The sequence below is a fragment of the Colletotrichum tamarilloi genome (genome assembly GCF_030869305.1).
Source record: "Colletotrichum tamarilloi strain Tom-12 chromosome Unknown Scaffold_16.1, whole genome shotgun sequence".
Lineage (NCBI taxonomy): Eukaryota > Fungi > Ascomycota > Sordariomycetes > Glomerellales > Glomerellaceae > Colletotrichum > Colletotrichum tamarilloi.
The window spans coordinates 676,155-696,402 of record NW_026849399.1 but is presented as its reverse complement, the minus strand read 5'-3'; the positions used below and the strand labels follow the sequence as shown (position 1 = coordinate 696,402).

At 52.3% G+C, this 20,248-nt stretch overlaps 6 protein-coding genes across 6 annotated transcripts; 3 read left to right on the top strand and 3 right to left on the bottom strand.

Annotated features, from left to right (window-relative positions):
• Positions 1-1,367: 1,367 nt before the first annotated feature.
• CTAM01_06167 (ABC transporter transmembrane region) lies at positions 1,368-6,654 on the bottom strand (the record flags this gene model as incomplete). Its single annotated transcript, XM_060522196.1, has 6 exons — positions 1,368-1,702; positions 2,035-2,103; positions 2,242-4,749; positions 4,805-5,420; positions 5,475-6,281; positions 6,352-6,654. The coding sequence occupies 6 exons, from the start codon at positions 6,652-6,654 to the stop codon at positions 1,368-1,370; spliced, it is 4,638 nt and encodes a 1,545-aa protein (XP_060383386.1).
• A 1,046-nt stretch (positions 6,655-7,700) lies between these two features.
• CTAM01_06166 (uncharacterized protein) lies at positions 7,701-7,907 on the bottom strand (the record flags this gene model as incomplete). The annotated part of the gene is made up of 1 exon (XM_060522195.1): positions 7,701-7,907. One exon carries the CDS (start codon positions 7,905-7,907, stop codon positions 7,701-7,703), a length of 207 nt encoding a protein of 68 aa, XP_060383385.1.
• Positions 7,908-8,352: 445 nt separating this feature from the next.
• On the top strand, positions 8,353-8,517 carry CTAM01_06165 (uncharacterized protein; the record flags this gene model as incomplete). The annotated part of the gene is made up of 1 exon (XM_060522194.1): positions 8,353-8,517. The coding sequence occupies one exon, from the start codon at positions 8,353-8,355 to the stop codon at positions 8,515-8,517; it is 165 nt and encodes a 54-aa protein (XP_060383384.1).
• Positions 8,518-9,170: 653 nt separating this feature from the next.
• Positions 9,171-14,789, top strand: CTAM01_06164 (acetamidase; the record flags this gene model as incomplete). The annotated part of the gene is made up of 10 exons (XM_060522193.1): positions 9,171-10,561; positions 11,070-11,128; positions 11,195-11,623; positions 11,653-11,765; positions 11,822-12,045; positions 12,113-12,384; positions 12,460-12,635; positions 12,692-12,971; positions 13,029-13,083; positions 13,700-14,789. 10 exons carry the CDS (start codon positions 9,171-9,173, stop codon positions 14,787-14,789), a joined length of 4,089 nt encoding a protein of 1,362 aa, XP_060383383.1.
• Positions 14,790-15,570: 781 nt separating this feature from the next.
• CTAM01_06163 (uncharacterized protein) lies at positions 15,571-16,070 on the bottom strand (the record flags this gene model as incomplete). The annotated part of the gene is made up of 2 exons (XM_060522192.1): positions 15,571-15,966; positions 16,023-16,070. The coding sequence occupies 2 exons, from the start codon at positions 16,068-16,070 to the stop codon at positions 15,571-15,573; spliced, it is 444 nt and encodes a 147-aa protein (XP_060383382.1).
• A 1,489-nt stretch (positions 16,071-17,559) lies between these two features.
• Positions 17,560-17,868, top strand: CTAM01_06162 (uncharacterized protein; the record flags this gene model as incomplete). The annotated part of the gene is made up of 1 exon (XM_060522191.1): positions 17,560-17,868. The coding sequence occupies one exon, from the start codon at positions 17,560-17,562 to the stop codon at positions 17,866-17,868; it is 309 nt and encodes a 102-aa protein (XP_060383381.1).
• Positions 17,869-20,248: the final 2,380 nt, after the last annotated feature.

Sequence of the window (20,248 nt, the reverse complement as noted above, 5' to 3'; positions counted from 1 at the left end):
TATAGTCGTGAAAACTTTCATTGGCATGCAGCGTATCCTGCATCGTGACAAAGCGACCGTGGAAGAGCCATACTGCCCCGGAGCGTTCAACACGGCCTCTCGTCATGTTAAAGACAGCAGCTCACAGCTCAAATTTTGGCCAAGCAAGTAGGTATACAGACGGTCTGTTTGATGCCTAATTCTATGCACCAAGAGTCTCATCAAGTGATTGGCTTGCTGACGCACGGTAGAGAGGCCTGCTCTTTCGGTCTGACCCTCACAAACGTCGCACACAGGCGCAACATGAGTGACCCGGGACTGCGATCACCATGTCCTCGCAACTGAAGATCCCTCAAAGAGGCGGGCCTTGGCGAAAAGTTAAGACAGCTAATAATTGTCTTCCGGTGCCCGTCTCATATGGCTCCCACCTCCCACGATGCCATCACGATACCAAAAGAAGATAGGCTAAAGTAGGCCAAACACAACGCGCATTTCGAAATCTTTGACCAGCGCTCTGCCAAACCTGATCATGACGATTTCATCATACGAGTAGATGTCTTCACCAAAGGTCATGAACCCAGCCGATGCCGTCACATTCCCCAAAGGCCACCACACAACACACACACCCCATCAACCAATGCATCTACCCATTCTCAATCATTCCACAAAACTAATGCCTCTTATCCTCCGCTTCTTCATGTCCATTCGGCCTCTCTTCGCCGACCGCCGTCACCATCAACCAGCTTTCACCCAATCACCGCCCATCTCTTTCCACGACCGTTGAGCCATCAATTGCCGCGTCTGCCCATCTCACGTTACACAGAAGAATAACATCCCGCCTTCCCCTCCCTCTCCAATGGTTATCTCCGCCAAGGAAATTCGTCGATGGAGGTGCGACCAGGGGTGTGTGTGGAAAAGAGGGTGGGTTAACTCCAACACCCGACGACCTGCCTCTCGGGATGCGACGAAGAAGTGAGGCAAGTCAATGTTCTGAGTGTGGCAGGGTAACGCGACTAGGAAAGGAACAACGCACACAACGGTCTACTATCGGGGTCGGACAATAGCAACCTCATCCAATGCAACCGCGAGAAGTGTCACATTGTACTATCGCGGTACAGTTCAAGTAGATGCAAGGTCTTTTCGAGTAAATCTACAGATGCCGATAATGCACTCCAATCCACGCTACCAACCGCTCTCACTTCTCGCTCCGGGCTTTCCCCTATACATTTTAGTTCAAAGAGGGAAAACAACTCGGTGTAGTTACACAATAGACTACACGGTCTTATCCTCTTGCCCCCTCCGCTGCCGCCGCCGTCACCACTTTTCCATTCGCCAAAATTCTTTTAGGTTGTCACACAAGCTGCTGTCCGCCGTCTTCGTCCTCTATTTCACGAGGACTCTGAGGTATCGAGACCGGCCTGCTTTACCAATCCGTAAAAGACACCCTGCTTCTTGATGAGCGCCTGCGGTGTGTCAAACTCCACCACCTCGCCCTTGTCTAGTACGACGACACGGTCGCTGTCGAGGATGGTGTTGATGCGGTGAGCGACGGTGATGATGGTACGGTTGGCAAACATTGGCGAGCGCAGAGTAGTCTGCAGCATGGCGTCTGTCTCGACGTCGACAGCAGCGGTTGCCTCGTCCAGCACAAGGATGTTGGAAGGCGTCAGCATTGCACGGGCGAGCGACACGAGCTGCCGCTGACCCTGTGAGAGGTTGGAACCTAAGCACGAATGAGTCAGCATCACCATTCAAGTATGCGGCTTATCAATAGTCAAAGTCGGCAAAGCAACGAGAAAACATGGTAGGCAGAATGAGAGGGGCTAGCACGAGACTTTGACTGCATGCGTGGGAGATCATGCAGGGGACTCTTAACGACGCGATGTATGCATGTGAAAGATGACGGTGCTGCTGAACACTTCGAGTCCGACGCAGCAACTCGACGTTCGCCAAAATCCCGTTGTACACAAGTGCAAAAAGCCGTGAGAACTAATGTCGAATGGCCCAAGACTAGAGCCGATAGAAAGCGAAAGAGAACCATAAGCTGTGACTTACCTCCTTCATTGACCTTTGCGTCTAGGCCGCCTTCCATGCTTGTAACGTGGTCCTTTAGTCGGGCGTGTTCTGTGATAGCGCAGCGCATTAGCTCCAATCTATGAAGGTGGAGGGGAAGAAACACCGTCTCCTAGAGGCGTGGGCCGGTAATGGATGACAAAAAGGTCGGGGAGAGGGGAGGGGTGGCCGTCGACCTGTATTACTTACCCAGTACGCTCCATAGCTCAGTGTCATCATGCACATTGGCGGGATCCAAGTTATCCCTTATGGTGCCCTCAAATAGCGCCGCATCCTGTGGAATAATGGCCAGTCTTCTACGCAGGTCTAGCAGTCCGATGGAAGATGTGTTGATCTGGTCAATGCTGATGTGGCCAGCAGTCGGCTCGATGATGCGGAAAAGAGCAAGGGTCAATGAAGACTTGCCTGCTCCCGTCCGCCCAACTACACCGATCTTTTCGTGAGTCTTGATGTCCAAATTAATGTTCTTCAGCACGTTGTCCAGGCCCTCGCGGTACCGGGTGCTGTAGTTCTTGAACTCAAGAGAGCCCTTGGCCGGCCAGGCGACAGGTGGGCGATTACTCTTGATGATTTCGGGGGCTTCGCTTGGCAGGCGCGCGTATTCGAGAACACGCTCAACTGACACAATATTTGTCTCAACCTCAACAGTCTGGCGCACGATCCAGTTGAGCGACGTTGTGATCTGTAGAGCATAAGACATGGCCAGACCCACAAGACCAGGGCTCAAGGGAACGTGGTTCGCGACTGTGACGACGGCAAATCCGGCAGCCGCAAGAATGACGATACCACCAATGAATTCGAGACGGACCGCAAGCCAACGATTCGCGCTGATAGATGGAAAGTAGGCTTTGAGGTTGGCATCGACACGCCACTCGTTCTCCAGCTCAAACCTCTGCTGTTGGCGGTACGCTCGGATCGTCGAGATGCCTCCGAGTGATTCCTGGAAGTGGGCGTATACGGGACTTCGGGTAACGCTGTCAAGTCTCTTGAGCTCACGAGAAGTGCGCAAGTAATACCGCTGGATCCAGTAGTAGATCAGAGTAATTGGAATGATGAGCGCGGCGAACGGAGGAGTCGTGATCGAAATGACAGCCAAAGTGAAGCCTGACCGAGCAGCATTGACGAAGAGCATGTTGAAGGTCCTGGCGAGAACCTCGTCGACCCTGTAAATGTCACTGGAGAATCTGTTGAGAATGCGACCAGTAGGTGTAGTGTCGAAAAATGACATGGGTGATCTGAAAATGGCGTTGGCCATCCGCTCATGTAGCTTCCTCGACGCCTCAATCGAGCAGAAAATCCACAGAATGAGAGTCTGGATGACGGTCAGAAGAGAAGAGCCAATACCGAAGGCGAAGTAAATCCCGATGTAGTAGCCCACATGGTCGTTGGTGTGTGATTTTGCATTTTGCTCTGACCATGTCTTGAGCCATACGGAGCCACCAATGTTGGCTGTTTGAGAAGCCAGTAGAGCACCCATGTAGATGGCGACAGCAATAATGTTGCTGTTCTTGGCATACTCAATGTACACGTTCCACTTGACCTTTCCTTGCTCGATATGCTCCTTGGTCTGCTTGGACTTGCTGCCAGCAACTTCCTCATCAGTAAGCTTGCCCCGAGGTCCCCGGAAGCTGGCGGTACTAGCGCGGCGCAGCGTTGCCATGCTCGAAGATCGCTTCTTGTTCCTTACTGAAACGCCGGTCTTGATAGGTTCCATCTCAGGAAGCTGCTCTTGAGCCTCTTCCAACTCGGCCTTTTCTTGACTGCTGCCCTCAGCTTCGATGATTGTGGACGTTTCGCTACTGGAGCCGCTAGAGTTGGCCGAAGAAGAAGGGCCTGAATCTTGACCGGCAGTCTTGATGAGATCGTTCACCATGCCCTTCATTGCCACGAGTTGCTTGTACGTTCCGCGCTCGGCAATCTCGCCATCTCTGATCATGGTGATGTAGCTGGCCTCTGTGAGCACGGCAATGGCGTTCGTGGCGAGGATTCTGGTCTTGGTGTTCAGAAGGCCTCTGGGTCCGAGAACATTCTCGATGATATGTCTTCCAACATGGGAGTCTACGGCTGACAGGACATCGTCGAGAAGGTAGATGTCCGCTCTGGCGTAGACGGCGCGAGCCAAGGCCACACGCGCCTTCTGTCCACCACTCAGGGAGATGCCTCTTTCACCTACAACAGTTTCGTCGCCATCGGGCAGCTGGGCAAAGTCGTCAACAAGAGCGCATGCCTTGATCGTCTTTTCGTAGAAATCCGGGTCGTATCTGTAGCCAAAGATGATGTTCTCCTTCACAGTCGCGTTGAGAATCCAAGCTCCCTGTGCGACATAAGCCGTGGTTCCGTGGACTTCAACCTGACCTCTGATTTTCCAAAGATCGCCCAGGATACTCTGCAAGAATGACGACTTGCCAGCGCCAACTCTACCGACAACGCAAGAAAGTTCTCCCTTGTAGGCAGTGAAGTCAATATCCTTCAGAGCCTCCTTGTCTTCATGACGGTTCCAGGAGAAAGTTCCGTTCCGGACAATGACTGTCTCCTCTCCCATCTCTTCCGGCGCGGGCTTGATCGTAATCGCATCGGGCTGGATCTCTTCGGCAGTGAGGAAGGAGGTCAAACGACCGACAGCAACACTAGCTTCCACGATAGAGGTTATGACCATGGGCAAAACCGCCAAAGGGAACGTGAGCAGATTGAACAGAGCTAAGTCACAAGAGTCAGCGCTTAGCACTTATTGTAGGTGAACGGCATCACTTACCGAGGGCAGGAAAGACGATTTCAGTGGTCAGCGGCTTATCCTGCGTCATAACAAACACGGCAAAGGTGGAACAAGACACAAAAAATGGAGCCGTACTCCATGTGAAGTTGGCGAATGCTTGGGTTGCTCCAATCTTGCGAAGATTCTTGAGCTCGAGATCATTGCGAACGAAGTTCAGCTTGTTCATGAAAGCAGCACCCCAAGCGTAAAGCTTGATGCTCTTCATGTTGTTGATGATCTCGTTGATCAGGCGACTCCTCTTGTCCTTGTTCTTCATTTGCTCCTTTTGCAAGTTTCTCATGATTCTGGCAATGAAACCATGCGCAGGCATCATGATAATCATGACGCCAATACCAGCAAGCATTGACCAGCCAACAAGTTGGTACAATGATACCATGCAGATGATGATCTGGAAAGGAGCGGACCAGACTTGCTGGGCAAATTGGGTCAGATCTTGGAGACGCTGAGCGTCGACAGCCATGTAGTTCACGATATCGCCGGTCGACTTGGATGCGCGTCCCTCGTTGGACAGTCTCATTGACTTCTTGTAAATGGCCGATGCCAGACCGCCCTTGATCCGCATACCGGTGACGAATGCTAGCTGGAAATATTGATGCTGGCGCGTGTTAGTGGAGCTGCGTCTTGCTAACTCTTACGATATGGAACTCACGATCATGGAGGTTTGCAAAACGGCGCACGCAAACATTGCCAAGGCGATGGAAGCACCCTTGATCGGAGGCTGCTCCTTCTCATCATTCTCAGTGTCGTAAGAAGCTATGAATGCAATAAGATACTTCAGGAGTTGTGGCTGAAGATACTGCGTAACATCGTTAACAGCCTTGAAGAGCGCAGCTATGGCGTATGGGCCACCGTAGGCACGGAACATGGCTAGCCACAGGGATGGGTTCTTGTGGTGCTTGAGTTCGTACTCCCAAGCTTGGTTGAACGCGTCACCAGTGTTCTTGGTCTGGTCTTTTTGAGCAAGCCCCCAAAGATCATCTTCAGTCAAGTATTGCTTGTATCCATAGCGCATCAGAGGAGTCATCCAGGAGAATGTCAACTGGGAGAATACGGTGGCATATTCAATGGGACACTCTTCCTCGTCGATCAAAGCCTCGTATGCACTGACCTTCCTTGGCCATAACCACTCAACCAGGAATTCGGCTACAGAGAGGCCGAAGCCGACGGTGTAAGTAATGAAGTAGGCCGGGCTAGTCTCGTACAGCTGCTGAGAGATCAAGGACCGGAGCTTGACTGAGTATGCGATCAAGAGAAAGAGCCAGTAGAAGAGGACGACACCGTTGGGATTACGCAGGCGCGCATGCTCGAGCCATTGAGTGGCAAAGATGACGCCCAGAGATAGGATTGTCGCAGCCGTTGTCCAAAATCGGAAGTCGCCGTACCAAACATCGGGATAATTGACGATTTGTAAAGCAAGTTGTACTGTTACGTCGGCAATGATCAATCCGAGGAGTGTCTGAAAAGGGCGGTTGGTCAGCTACAGACGAGATAAGAAAGCATTTTAAACGACCACTTGCCTGCTTGACCCAAAAATGCCAGTCTTTAGGGGCATCGGAAGGCTTCCTGCGCTGGATGAGCCATACAATGGCCAGAGATCCAAAGATGAGACCAAATGCTGCCACAGAGGCGATCCAGACATCGATGAAGCATGGTGTAAAGTCATATCGGATAGGGCTCAGCGGACCCCAACCCTCTTCGTTGCCGCATAGCGGCTGCTTGATCTCTGCAGTCGCAGAGAGATAGTTGCTACCGAGCTGTCCCAGGCGATGGAATCCGGTGAACGAGCCTGTGTGCAGAATGCGCTGCGGCGAGTAGTCGGAATAGTCCATGGCGATTGCTCTTCTGCGGTTTCCCCCAACCCGCCTGTTTAACGCATGCTAGACAGAAGTACTATTCGGAAGGGGATTTATCGGTCGGTCGTTCGTGGGGCCCTCTCGTAGTAGAGGTGGAATTGACTGATCGGAATTGTTGAGCAGTGCAATTAGACGTATACACTGGAATAGAGATCAGGAAATCGTCACAGGGGCGACGTTGGCGACGTGGGAAAAGTTTTGAGGGCGGACGACCGAGTCGGAGTAAACGCATGCGACGTACCGTGAAGTGGACGGGGGAGGTGCCCTGTGGTGGAGAGTCAGCTCGGTGTTGCTCTTGTGGTTCCAGAGTGCGAGTGACGCTGCTGCCCTCCCACTTCCGCTGCATGGTTTGTCAGCTTTGTGGACGCTGGGCCCTGGGTAAAGAAGCACCTGGCACCTCCCCGTCGCGGTCACTGATGACTGGTCCATGTCTCACACATTCGGGTTCGGAGAGCCATCCCGCGGCTTACCCAACCATAGGGCTCACCGCAGTTTAGCTCACGGAAAGGTGGGGAGCTATGACGACCTGCATTGCAGCCTTGTCCCGCATTCGGCTTTTTCGCGATACATTTCCGGTACCTCCGATGCATGCACAACTCAGTGTTCGCAGAGCCATCACTCGCCAACGTCGTGGAGTAGGGGACATGTTCCCTGTAAACGAGGGTCGCGCGTGTCAGCGTCTTGCATCTCAGTCTTTTCAGATAAGACGCTCGGATAATTGAGTCCGGCACCAGGTGCCGCGTATTGCCGTATTTTGCATGCACCGCTTACCGCATTGTGCCTCCTCACATTAGGTCCTTCGTCAGCAATGGAAAGGATGCGATAACGGAGGAGCGGTAGGCACATCATACGTAGGTAGTACGTAGTATGGGCAGGTACCTAACGGATAACATCGAACAATTGATGAGCTGTATGGCCTGAAGCACAGACGGCTTTTACCATACCGGTAGTGCACCGTAGCTCCGGTAGCTCGCCTTACATAAGCAAGTAGGTATTGGCAAGCTACCTTGAGGTGTCACAACTCACAACAAGCCTTGTTTCCCCGGATAGCCAAGACAGAAACACATTGCGGGACGTTGCATGCAACATTGCTTTTCTGATTTCCCCGACCCGTGACATTCAGAGTTCGGTGAAACCCTTGACTCTGTAGACAGCACCTTCGCGTTTATCGCGATGCGATCGTCGGGAGTTTCAACTGCCTCTGTTTCCCGCGACTCATGTACAACCATGAAACATTGAATCCGACATGGTCGACATGGTCTTTGGCTGCGGTGGCTGCTTAACAAGCGCTCCCATCTGCCTGGCCCGTCAGAGAGCCACATTCCGACGCCACCGAACGCTTCTCCTCTAGGCAGCTAATCTGCCTTCCGTCATGAAGTCCCCCAAGTCTCGTCATGGTGACTCTCAAATCCCAAGGTCAACGTAAATTGAATTGCAGCCATCGGAACGGCGGACTCAAGAAGTTAAATACCATTCAGCTGGTCTCGGCTTCGGTTTTGATCTACGCATCCAGTCAACGACAGGTTCCAGAGCGGCAATGGAATCTAGAACCCGTTGCGGATCAAACATGTCTTACCCGTTTCGCGGCGTTTTCGCGGGGTAATTCACCATCCGCAACCAGAAGTGTCAGGCTCTTACTCAGTCTTGAGGACGAGAGCTGTCTCCGTCCTGTGAATGGTGGTACCTTGCTGTCCGCTATCGCAATGTATAGGGCGCTGCCCATCCAGCCGTGCTTCCAAAGAAGCTTTTGAGTTTTCACGGCTCTCCAGAGCACTTCATTGCCGAGTCTACTTTACAACTATCGGCGCCGTGGCCGATGTTCGTCGAAACAACATCTGATATCATTGAACATCGTGGGACGGGTTCACTACCCTGACTGTCATGAAAGATTACACCTGGAGTAGTGGCTCCAGACTCATGGATCTGAAAGCGCGCAATTTGTAGAAAACGGGCCTACGATCCAGCAAAAGTACAAAATATAGCCTCCAGAAATAGCCCTTCGTGACAACCATAAACTTGAGGATGAAATGTGTCTAACTCCTACCCAGGACGAAGTCCGAACAGGTGTCTTGAGCCAAAGTCTCATCGCCCCAGCCGCGCCTCAAAGGTACACAGTTGTGCGGGTTGTTGAGATTCTTATGAGCAAGATGACCTTTGTGGTGCCTACCGCCCACCTTCCTGAGCTTGTCAAGAGCTCTTTCTCCGATACGGTCTTGCCTTCTCTATACAAGAAGGACCTGCCTCACGCCTCCAGCTTCTTTTTTTTTTCTCTTACTTCGGCAGGAACAAATCGACTCGCTTGCAAAGTAGGAAGGAAACCTCTATACCTCCTTCTCAGATTTCTTCCCACCCTTTCTTCTTACACTTCTCTCTCAATTCTTCCTCTCTTCCACCTCAACTCCCTCCCCCAGACAATTCACAATACTAATTCGAAGCTGGTCATACCTGCATTCTCGATCACACAGAGAGAGCTTCATCAAACTATCATCAGGATGTCAGATCCCCGGAAAAGACGCGAGGGAAACAAAACCGACGAGTCGGGATACTCCATTTCACCATCGCTTGTTGAAAACCTTACCATCGCGACCAAGTATGTCCAGCAAGGTGACGCTATAGAGATTGATCAACATGATGAATCCTGCACTACGACTCTCCAACGTTTTCTTTCGGTAAACGCAGTTCTGAGCACAGCATCGTCATTTGCTATCCGCCAACAACAAGCGGCAGAGCAAGATCTTCCGCTTCAGGTCATCGGAGAAGGATTTTGCGGTGCGATATACGATTTCCCTAGCAGGGGACTCATCATAAAGGCCGGTAGATCAAACAAGAAGCAAGAGATGTGGGCTGATCATGTGGCTCACGTCAAGATGTGGGAGGCTTCGAAAACCACAAAGTCTTACGCCATGCCAAGACCTGCATATATCGTACAAGTCGAGGACCTTCAAGCTTGGAAGATTGCTCACCGCAAGGAGATCAAGAGTCACTCAGGATTCTTCTTCGATCCCAGCGCGATCATGGTATCTGAACGTATTCTCCCACTACCTCGAAGCATCCGTGAGGCGCTTGTGTCCGTCTTCTGTCCGTCCGACATGAAAGCCGCCGCTTCAAACAACCCAGCAAACAAGCATTGCTTGATACGCATTTACCTTGGACGCAGACGCATGAATCAACGAGTCGAAAACAAATTCTCTCTGCGAAACTTTGAGCTCACGCTCGATAAGATGGAGATCTTGGGTGTAGACCCCCAGCAATATGTTCAGCCAATGGCTGAGGCTTTGGCGGTCATGCACTGGGCTGCTCAGATTGATGGTGCAGATGTCGAATTCGTTCTTGGCAGTTCTCCCGAGCGTCGCATATCTGCTCAAACCCTGGACTCAATTGACCTTGAAGGGGATATCATCACGACGTGGAATATGGATGAATCGAAATCAAGCGGCATCAACTTTCTCCGACGCAGCGTGAGCATCTTCTTACTGGATTTCAATCAATGCAGAAGAATGCCGCCCACTCCCAAGGGCATTGATGATGCTGTCAAAGCATTCTGGGAAAATGACCCATACTATCCAAGACCTGGCTACAAGAAGGGATCCCAAGAGTGGATGCTTTGGGAACAGTTCAAGGGCCACTACTTAGTCAAGAGTTACAAGATTCTAGATGACTCTGCTACAATGCCCGCCGAGTTTCTCCGCAGAGTCGAAGAGCATGGAAATTCAGCTGCAAGGCAGCTATTCATGGGCGGCCCCCCTCCAAATTCTGCTACGGCTTCCTCAAGTCCCACTCCTGGTCCTTCAAGCTCTATGCAAGCTTCACAGAGCCCGATACCGGGTTCTTCAAGCTCTATAGCAGACACGAAGAAAGGCAACAACAACAAGAAGCAGAGATAGTACGCAACTCTAGGATAATCCTCTCTCTACGGACAAGGCAAGCTCGCCAACTTCTTATATGCACGGGAGATGGCCAAGAGAAGTCCGTAAAAATTAGTCCCGAACATTAGAATAGGAAATAAATTGATCACTGTTTCGGGCTATCAGGTTCCCAGTCTGAGACTCCCAACTGTTGGGAAACAGGCTTTATCTCATAGTGGCCCTATCACGCGGTTGTCAAAATAAATGGCACATTCAGGTGACTATCTACTTTTTCTACTTAATTTCATAAATTCTCCTATAATTCAAATTTCGTCTAAAAGTTTTGTAATCGTTAAAAGGGGTGTTAGTTGTCTGATGACCGAGTACGTAAGTCATGGAATCAAGGTCCATGGAAAAGATACGGACATCAGGCATTGTTATGATGACCTCACCACTGCTATTAAGTCGTCTGGTAGAAACAAGATCGAACGCATTTTACATGAACTTGTTTGATCCATAATCCAACTCTAATCGGAAACGACCTAGCGAAGTTACGTTGAAAATGGGCGATAATCAAGATCAGCCTTTCACTTCGGAAAGCGAAGGTTCCACCAGGCTGCCTACAATAAAGCCTGGGATCAATACACAAACACCGACACCGCCATAGAAAGTACGCGCCGCGCAGAAGCGCGCAGAACAATACGCCAAGATTCCCGTTGAATGGCGTATCGATCAAACTGTTCCCCCTCCCAAAGACATGGACACCATTCTTCGTTCATCTGGAGTCTTGAGCGCGGAAGAGCTTGCTTGTACGGAAGTTGAAGACATCCAAGTCTTACTTGAGCAGATTGCGACTCGAAAGTTGAGCGCAGTCCAAGTCCTCAAAGCGTTCGCGAAGCGAGCAGCCATAGCCCAGCAGCTAGTGAAATGCTGCACAGAGCTCATATTTGAACAGGCTCTCAAACGAGCCAAGGCTCTAGATTTCCATCTAGAGTGGACAGGCTCCGTAGTTGGGCCATTGCATGGACTCCCGGTATCCCTCAAGAACATATTCGACGTCAAAGGGTTTGATTCTACCATCGGCAAGCCGCTGATTGCAGGTTGCCAGTGTGATACTAACAATTCCAAGGCTGGGTTAACCCCATTGGGAAGCCGGCGAAAGAAAACAGCGTCTTGTCAGACGTTCTCATAGCTCAAGGAGCTGTGCTTTTTGTCAAGACGAATGTTGCGCAGGCACTAGTGGTAAGAACCTCCACCAACATCCACTTGCAAGACCGTAGTCTCATATAGAACTTTAGCTATCGGACTCCTACAATCATGTTTTCAAACAATCTTTGAACTCACTCAACCGCGAACTGATATCTGGTGGCAGATCAGGTGGCGAAGCGGCACTCGTAGGCTGTCATGGTAGTTTGTTCGGGATCGGAACAGACCCCGGCGGTTCCATACGTATCCCAGCAGCTCTGCAGGGACTTAACGGGCTCAAACCGACTGTTGGACGACTACCGTTCGAGGAGTCGAGGTAAGTTGCTTCCCCCCAACGTTCGGTTGCTTTAAAGCATCGTTGACTAACAAGAGTGGGACGGCAGCAAATGGGAATTTATCGCACCGCCAGTGGCTGGTCCTCTAGCATTCAGCCTCTCGACAATCGAGACCTTCATGGATGGCATCTTATCTTGTGAGCCGTGGCGAAGTGATCCGACGTTGCTGCCCATCCCGTGGGGCAAGGAGCTCGCGGCCAAGCCAGACAAGCCTCTCAAGATCGGATATTACATCAATGACAACGTCGTCCGTATACAGCCGCCTATTGAACGTGCGGTACGGGCTGTCGTTGATAGCCTCACGGCTGCAGGGCACACTTGTGGGTGTTGGTCCATTGCTCGCTCTTGGAAATTTTGGCCTTGGCTGTGCCTGTGTGCTAACACACCGCACGCAGTGATCGAATGGGACCCCACCTTGCATGCCGAAGCTTACAAGGATTGGACAACTGCCACATTCGCTGATGGCGGTGAGTCTCACAGGATGCTGAGTGAGGCCAGCGGAGAGCCGTTAGTCAAAGGGCTTCTCGTTGGAACTGAAGAAGACAAACTCTCAGTTGCAAAGTCTCGCCATGTAACTCAACTCAAGCACGGATGATATGCACTACCTCGACTAATGAAATTACACAGCTGGCTGCCAAAAAGCTCAAGTATGAGCAAGAATACCTCAAGCGCTGGAGCGAGGCAGGTGTTGACGCCCTCATCACGCCGGTGGCACCCTGGGTCGGGATGAGACCCAGAGTGTGGGCCAGGTCAAAGCCTCACGTCGGATACACCTCGCACTGGAATTGGCTTGATTATGCAGCCTTGACGATCCCCGTAATGCGAGCTGAAAGCGATGGTGCCCCGAGCCAGCAGTGGACTGATCATGTCCCATGGAACAACAGCGATGAGATAAACTACCAGCTGTGTAAGCATTCTTACGGCCTCGCCTCTCAAAGGGCTGTACATACTAATGAAAAACTAGATGATTTTGAGCAGATTCGCGGCATGCCGGTTGGTGTGCAGATTATTGGAGGAAAGTATGGCGAGGAAAACTGTGTCTCAGTTGCAAAAGTCGTAAAGGATGCTCTGGAGGTCGAAACCTTGAAAAGCACAAAGCACAATATCGTAATATGACAGTTAGAAATGCTTTGTCACTAGTATCGCGTGAATCGAAGAAATAATCGAGTCGAGACAATATCACAGAAAACTCAGGTGAATGATGGTATCCGACTTTTAAAGCGGACATCGTTAACGGTATGTTGGTGTTCTCCTCAGAAACGTCTGCCAGGGGTCGTCAGAGTACCTACCTTATCTATACCCATACAGTCTAGCTTGATTAGATAGCTAAACGACGTTGCAGTCTGCTGAGCCTCAAGATACGACAAGAAAAGTACCTGTCTTCCTTGTCCGGGGAAAGGCGGGCTATCGCCTGGGTTTAAGCTTATCTCGCAGGAGTGGCAGGAATGATCCAGGCACGCGGGAAGCCAAGACCCGCAAACAGGAAACCACCAGTACAGGTAGGTACGCAAGATAAGATAAGCCAAAACCCAACGACGTCAATCCAGGACGACCCCTCCAACAACTTTCTTTCCTCCGAACTTTATTCAACTACACACTGGCGTCAACGGTACTTTCCGACTGATTATCTGGTAGCCGCTGCGTGCTGGCGAAAGAGATCACGATGACCAGTTCGCCGGCATCGCCGCGACGGCGACATATCCTTTCGTCTGTCAATCCCGGCGACAGTCACGAGAACACACCAGAGCCAACCAAGCGCAAATCGCCGCCCGCTCCAACAGACGCAGGAGCAGAAGCGCAAGCGCAAGCAGAACCAGGCGACGGCGAAAACCTGCGACCTAGATCATCCCGCTTTCGATTAAAATCCAAACATTCAAAGTCGAGCCGATCGCATCGTCACCGCGACCGTGAACGTGGCCATGATCCAGACGCCGCCGACAATGATGAGTCCCGCTCAGAACACCGCCACAGTCGCCGCCGCCACCACCACCACAGCAGCAGCCGGCGACATCGCAGACGTTCACGGTCCCCGACGCCACCGAACCCCTACGAACCCCAGGCCCTCGACCCAGACGCCGCATTCCGCGAATCCCTATTCGACGCGATGGCCGACGACGAGGGCGCGGCATACTGGCAGGGCGTCTACGGGCAGCCGATACACGTCTACTCGAACGAGAGGCCAGGCCCAGAAGGCGAGCTCGAGCGGATGACGGACGAAGAATACTCCCAGCACGTCAGGCAAAAGATGTGGGAGAAGACACACCAGGGCTTACTAGAAGAGAGGGCCCGTCGGGAAGAAGCACGGAAACGCAAAAAGGAAGAGGAAAAGGTGAATAGGAAGCTCCAAGAAGACATGGAGCGGAGCCTGCGTCGCGGGGAGGAGCGGCGCAAGAAGAGAGCATGGGTCCAGCTGTGGGAAGAGTACACACGAGGCTGGACGGAGTGGGCCAACAACGTGGACAAGATTCCCTGGCCCGTAGAAAGCGGTCGACGTAGAGACATTAACGAAAAGGAAGTCCGGCGGTTCATCGTCAACGGGCTCGGGCTGGAGGATATTGGCGAGAAGGAGTTCGCTGCGAAGCTGCGCGAGGAGCGCGTGCGGTGGCATCCCGACAAGATGCAGCAGAAGCTTGGCGGACAGGTGGACGACGAGGTTATGAAGGATATTACGGCGATTTTCCAAATCATTGATAAGTTATGGGCAGATACCCGGTCGAAGGCGTAATTTGAGCATACAGTACATGCGGATAAAAGCCTTCGACCATCAGATCATCATACGGCGCAATAGCAGAAAGGTAATTTACAGGTACGGGGTGTTTTGTTTTAACCGTCTCGGGAGAGGTCAAGTGCGATCGAGATCGCGAGCTATCAATCCCATGTTCGACTTTGCTTTTCACACGGTGAAACATTGGGTGAGGCAGTGTGGCGGGACCTGAAATGCACCATTGCTTGTCTTGCCTTGCCTTGCCAGGGCCCGCCCCATTTGGAGAGTGAGGTGGCTGGCTGCAGCTGGCTACGGTGTTTGCACTAGTAGATGTGCATGGTTCGGATACGAAGTCTGGTGCAGGACAAGCGTGGCCTGCTGCAACACTGTGTTGTTGGAGCAAAGCGCCATTTATCGGGTACAAAACAACCCCGACGTTACTCACGTTCCAAACAGCAACGCCATGAGATATTTGGGCACCAGAGAATAATGCCAGAAGAAATGTGGTTGTCGTGTAGCGGTAATTATTGTTGTGGCACTTTCCCTCCCACTTGATGTAGAGACATAGCTTGGATGGTAGGATGAATCAATCACGAGTTCGAGTCATAAGGTGGTTGAATATACAATTGATGTTTGATTGATGTACAATTCGTACTGGTATTACATCTTGATATCTCTGATAATCCCAAAAAAGCCCAAACAATGCTGTGTAGTACCCTTTACCACGCACCGGAAATTTCAATCGTTTCCGCTAAGCCATTTCGTTCCATAATTCCCATGATCATTGTTTTAGATTCCCAATTTACAGGTTGGCAACGAGAGCAGCACCGCCGAAGAGAGCACCAAGAGCAACGGCAGCAGTCTGAGCGGGGGCGGCACCGGGGGCAGAGGTGCTCTGAGCAGAGGCGACGCTGGAGGCGGCGGAGTTGGCCTTGCTGGTGACGGAAGCGATCTTGGAAGAGATGGAGGCAGAGCCAGCGGCATCGGTGGCGGAGGTAAGTTGCTGGCTCAAGGAGCTGACCTCGGCACCGGCAGAGGAGGTAATGGAGGCGATGGCCGAAGAGGCGGCGCCGGCGGCGGACGAGGCACCGCTCAGGATGGAGGAAGCCTCGGAGGCAATAGCGCTAGAGGCGGAGCCGATGAGGGAGCTGACCTGAGAGGCGCCGGGGACGGCGGGGGTGGTGGAGGCATCCTGGGCCTGAAGACGGTTTATCAGTATGTGGTAGGAGAGAGTGTGATGAAGATTCAACTTACGGCGACCAGGGAGACCAGGGCGAAGACGGTGGCGGCGGAGAAACGCATTTTGACTGATTTAAGTTTGTTGGATTTGGTGTTTAGGGAATGGAGTTATTGAATTAGATATCGAGTAGTCGAGGACTGTATATGTGTATGAGATTTGGTTGATTGGATAGAGTGGAGGGAAGGGAGACGACTGGAGGATGGGCTGACGGACAGAGGTCTTATATATCTTCTGATGAGACCATCTAGAGGGGAGTACTGGGAAGAGAGAGCCAAGCCGAGCCGCCTGTACCCCGTTCGTTCTCTCACTCACCTCTCTTCCTCTCCTTACCTCACACCCCCAATGAACCGTTCGTCATTCACATTCATCTCACACCCCCCTCACGCCGAGAGAGGCCAGGCACCACCACAAGAATCCTCCATCAAACGCCGGGCACGCAAGCCTAGCACCAAGAATACTTGGCGCGTTGGTGTGTTGTGGTAGGCAAGGGGAGGTACTCCGTACACCGTACTCGCGGCGTGGGCGGTGCGATGATGGGATTCCTTTCCCCGTTTTCGCCTCCTTTCGTTTGGGCGAGAGGGCTAAGAGGCGGAACCAGGGGGTGGAGGTCAGTCCAAGGAGGCTAGGGGAATACTTGGTTAAGCTGTTGCTAGTCTAGCGGACCACGGGTGGCACTCCGAGACTTGATGCTACGTACCCCGGCCAAGGTCGAAGCTGGGGAGGGGAGACCCATGTTCGGATATCCCAGACATCCCAGAATGCGCGAGTGCCAGACTCCCAGTCGTGAAGGAGGTGTGCTCTATTCGTGGTTTATGTCTGTCTCTGTGGGTTGTGACTCCGTAGGACCAAAGGGCGAACGACAAAGACCCACTTCCTCACGTCATCCCCGCGGTAACAATGCAGTTTCCCAACTGCCTTCTCGGTACTCTTTCTCACTCTACGCAGTAGACTCTAGCAACTAGGCCCAATCGATGGTGGCCAGCTGGAGCAGCTATGAGAAAGAGGCCAGGCTATGGCTGAGCTGACTGAGTTGGCACGGCTGGCCGGTGGGCATACGGACAGGCGTGACAGGCTGGATGGTCGGCATTGGCAAAGCGGAAAGCTCTCCCTACCTGCCCCTCTGGCAAGCCTGCATGTCTGAGACTGGGGATACCGGGGATCATGATCCCATCTTGGGAAAGATCAGGAATTCCGAGGTAGCCTGCTGTCTGCTGTGCTGAATCTGTGCCACCTCCTCTGTCTTTCTCAGCCACTGGTCTTTTCTCACGGCGATGATTTGACCGTGGCCATCAAGCACTAACACCGTGAGCACCCTGCAGGACAAAACGCTGGACGGCCATGCTAAACGCAGCTGAAGTGTACGTATGTTCCAAAGCAGAGAAAACCGTGCAGGAACCGTCGAAGAATCCGATGCCGAGAGAGAGGCAACATTTCCAATTGGGATGGGCACCTAATGATGTCGTCCGCCCCCAACGAGAAACAAGCGCCACATTAGGCCGGATCTTTTAGCCAAACGGACTCGAATCTAGCCCACGCTCGAGACGTGTGGATATGTGGCTAGGCTCGAGCGGCAGCCGTAAGGTCGACGGTTACGAGGACGATGGCCGAGAGAGGCGGAGGAGGACGACGACGGTGGCGCTCTGCGTGGCTAACGGTTTGGCTCATGAAAGCATCAAGGGATTAGCCCGGCGCAACTGGTACCTACCAGCTGTTAGGCACCTGAGATCCGTCAATAGCTTTGCTATGCCTCTCGGCTTTGGTGTTCCCAAAGATAGCAGCAGTGATTATGCTCGCAAGCCACGCGGGACGTACACAGCCAACGGCGTGGAGCAGCAGGATGAGGCATTGACGGGAGGATGACAATGCTATCCCGCTATATCCACAACGTCAGCCCTCGGCTCGATGCGATGCTTGCATACCCAATTGCATGTGTACATCAATAACGGAGAAACAAGTCCGCTTTCCTTGCTCGTCGTCCGCTTTTCCGTTTTGTTTTCAGCCGGGAGAAGCGAGTCAATTGGCAAAATGTATTGTGGGTTCGGATGAGGCGGTGGTGGACGGGGGAAAACGAGCATGGCCTATGCTGTCCAAGCAAACAAATGCAAAAACGAATAGCAACATGTCATCAACAATAACAAAAAAAAAAAACGGGGGGTTCCTTTTGGAGAAGGTACGGAGTACCTACTCGGGCAGACAGGCATTGGGCCAGTGGCAGACACCAACCGGAAAGAAAGAGACATGGACATGGGTAATGAAGGTAGGTACCTTCCCGCGCATGCAATGACACCATGGGCCAAGGACTTGGGGCGCTGCGACGGCGGCGAGGAGGAGATCGACAGGAGGTGGAGAAGAGATTGGAGGGATATGATTCGTCAAAGCTCGCTATTCCCGCGTCTAGAGGCCCCCCATAAGGCCCATGCTCCGTACTGGAGAAACCGCCAGCCATGACAAAGTCCCGTCGACATCGGATATGGATACGTACCTGCACCTCACCGTGTTACTAATGGATACACCTCTCCAACGTGGATCAACTCACAGAGTCACAAGACGTAAGGGAAGGGGAAATGGGCAAGGGAAAAAAGAAAGAGACGGTGACATGGGGGAGGGTCGTCCAGACAATCGTACTGTTTGTCCAGTGCTCTCGGCCAATTGCCTGAGGTGCTGTTCCACAGTTTCACAGTCTCACGGCAGAAGACAAGGCTTTGCTTCGATGGAAGCCTAGGAGGAGGAGGAGGAGGAGGAGGAGGAGGAGGAAGCACCATGGAACAAACCAGAGACTCAGAGGATGAGGCTTGTGTACATGCGGAGTACATACTATGTGAGAGAGCGAGAGAGAGGGCGGAGCTTCACTGACTGTCGGGTCCCCCGGATCGACATTTTCTCTTCGTTGGGTCTCTGTTGAGGCTGCCAGCTGGCGCAGCTGAGAAAGAGCTGAAGCAGACACAGAACACTGCCCACCTGTCAATGAGAGGTGTGTCCCATCTTTCACTCCAAAGTCTGCAATAAGCCTCTTGCCAGCCTGCCAGCTCGAACTCAAAACTCAAAAACAGAGGTCCTGTTGGGTTTCTTGACAGGCGTGGGAAAAAAAGACGAGCAAACTTTCTTTCTGCTCGTGGAATCTGATCTGCCAAGGATTCTTACGCTTACCCGGAAGCTTGATGCACTGACGTGGGCAGGCACAGGCAAGGCAAGGTCAATGCAAGCCGCTAGGCATCATGCTTCTTCTCACAGGCCCTTTCGAAAGATCCTCACACAGCGCTGATTTCATATTTCTCTCCTTTCAATTGAGCCCTCATTAATATTGCCATCTGAGAGTAAGATTTTCTCTGGCCTGTCACGTCCTGTCTGGAGATGAAGTCAGGACACCACCACCTCCGGAGGCTAGAGCGAAAAGAGGACAGTGTCGCGAGCCGAACTTCGCTGTATGCGTACGTACATGGTATGAGCCGTCATCCGCGGAAGGGGGTGGGCCTCTGTTTGATTTATCGCTATGACGTATGAATGTGGCTGCCCCCCTGCCATTGGAGGTTCCACTCGCAGGCCCCATCATTAGCATCACGTTCGGAGCCCGGAGGAATTATGCAAGATGAGACGGAGGAAAAAGATGGCATCTCCCGTCGCTCCGGTTCGCAGCTTCGAAGCTTGGTTATCAATGTATGTATGAACTTCGCTTGGTCTGTTAGACCATGGAGAAGACGGGGGGTTGCGGGGAGCTGCTTGCTTGGGGTTCCGGCCGTTGGAAATTGGGAGCTCGCTACCTAGCTTGCTAGTCTCCAGACTCTAGACTCCTACAGGTCGTAGGTAGGGGCTATTGTGAGTCTCGACCGTTTACTGGCTGGTCGAATTTGAGAAGCGTGAGAGAGGCGTGGTGGTCTCGACCGGTCGAAGCTTCCCGCCGTGCCGTCTTCCCATCTCCAAGTTCCATGGCAGAACCCTCGTCTTTTCGAAGTTTTGGCCCTATCCGAATCTTGACAGTGTCAAACCCTTGGCGACAGCCCGCGCCAATGCAGTCCGATGCGTATGGAAGGGTGAAAATCAAATCTTAATTTCAGATCAGGCGTATGAGCAATTGCAGACGAGTACGAACTCCTGCGTCTGTCTGGCTGCCACTTCATGCACGCGCATCCAGTCTCGATAATTTAGAGCGCACAGACTGGCAAAGTCCTGTGAGCCATGAGGAGATTGGAAAGGAAGCGCATGGGAAATGAGTACCTGTTTGCAGCCTTGCTAGCATGAAGAT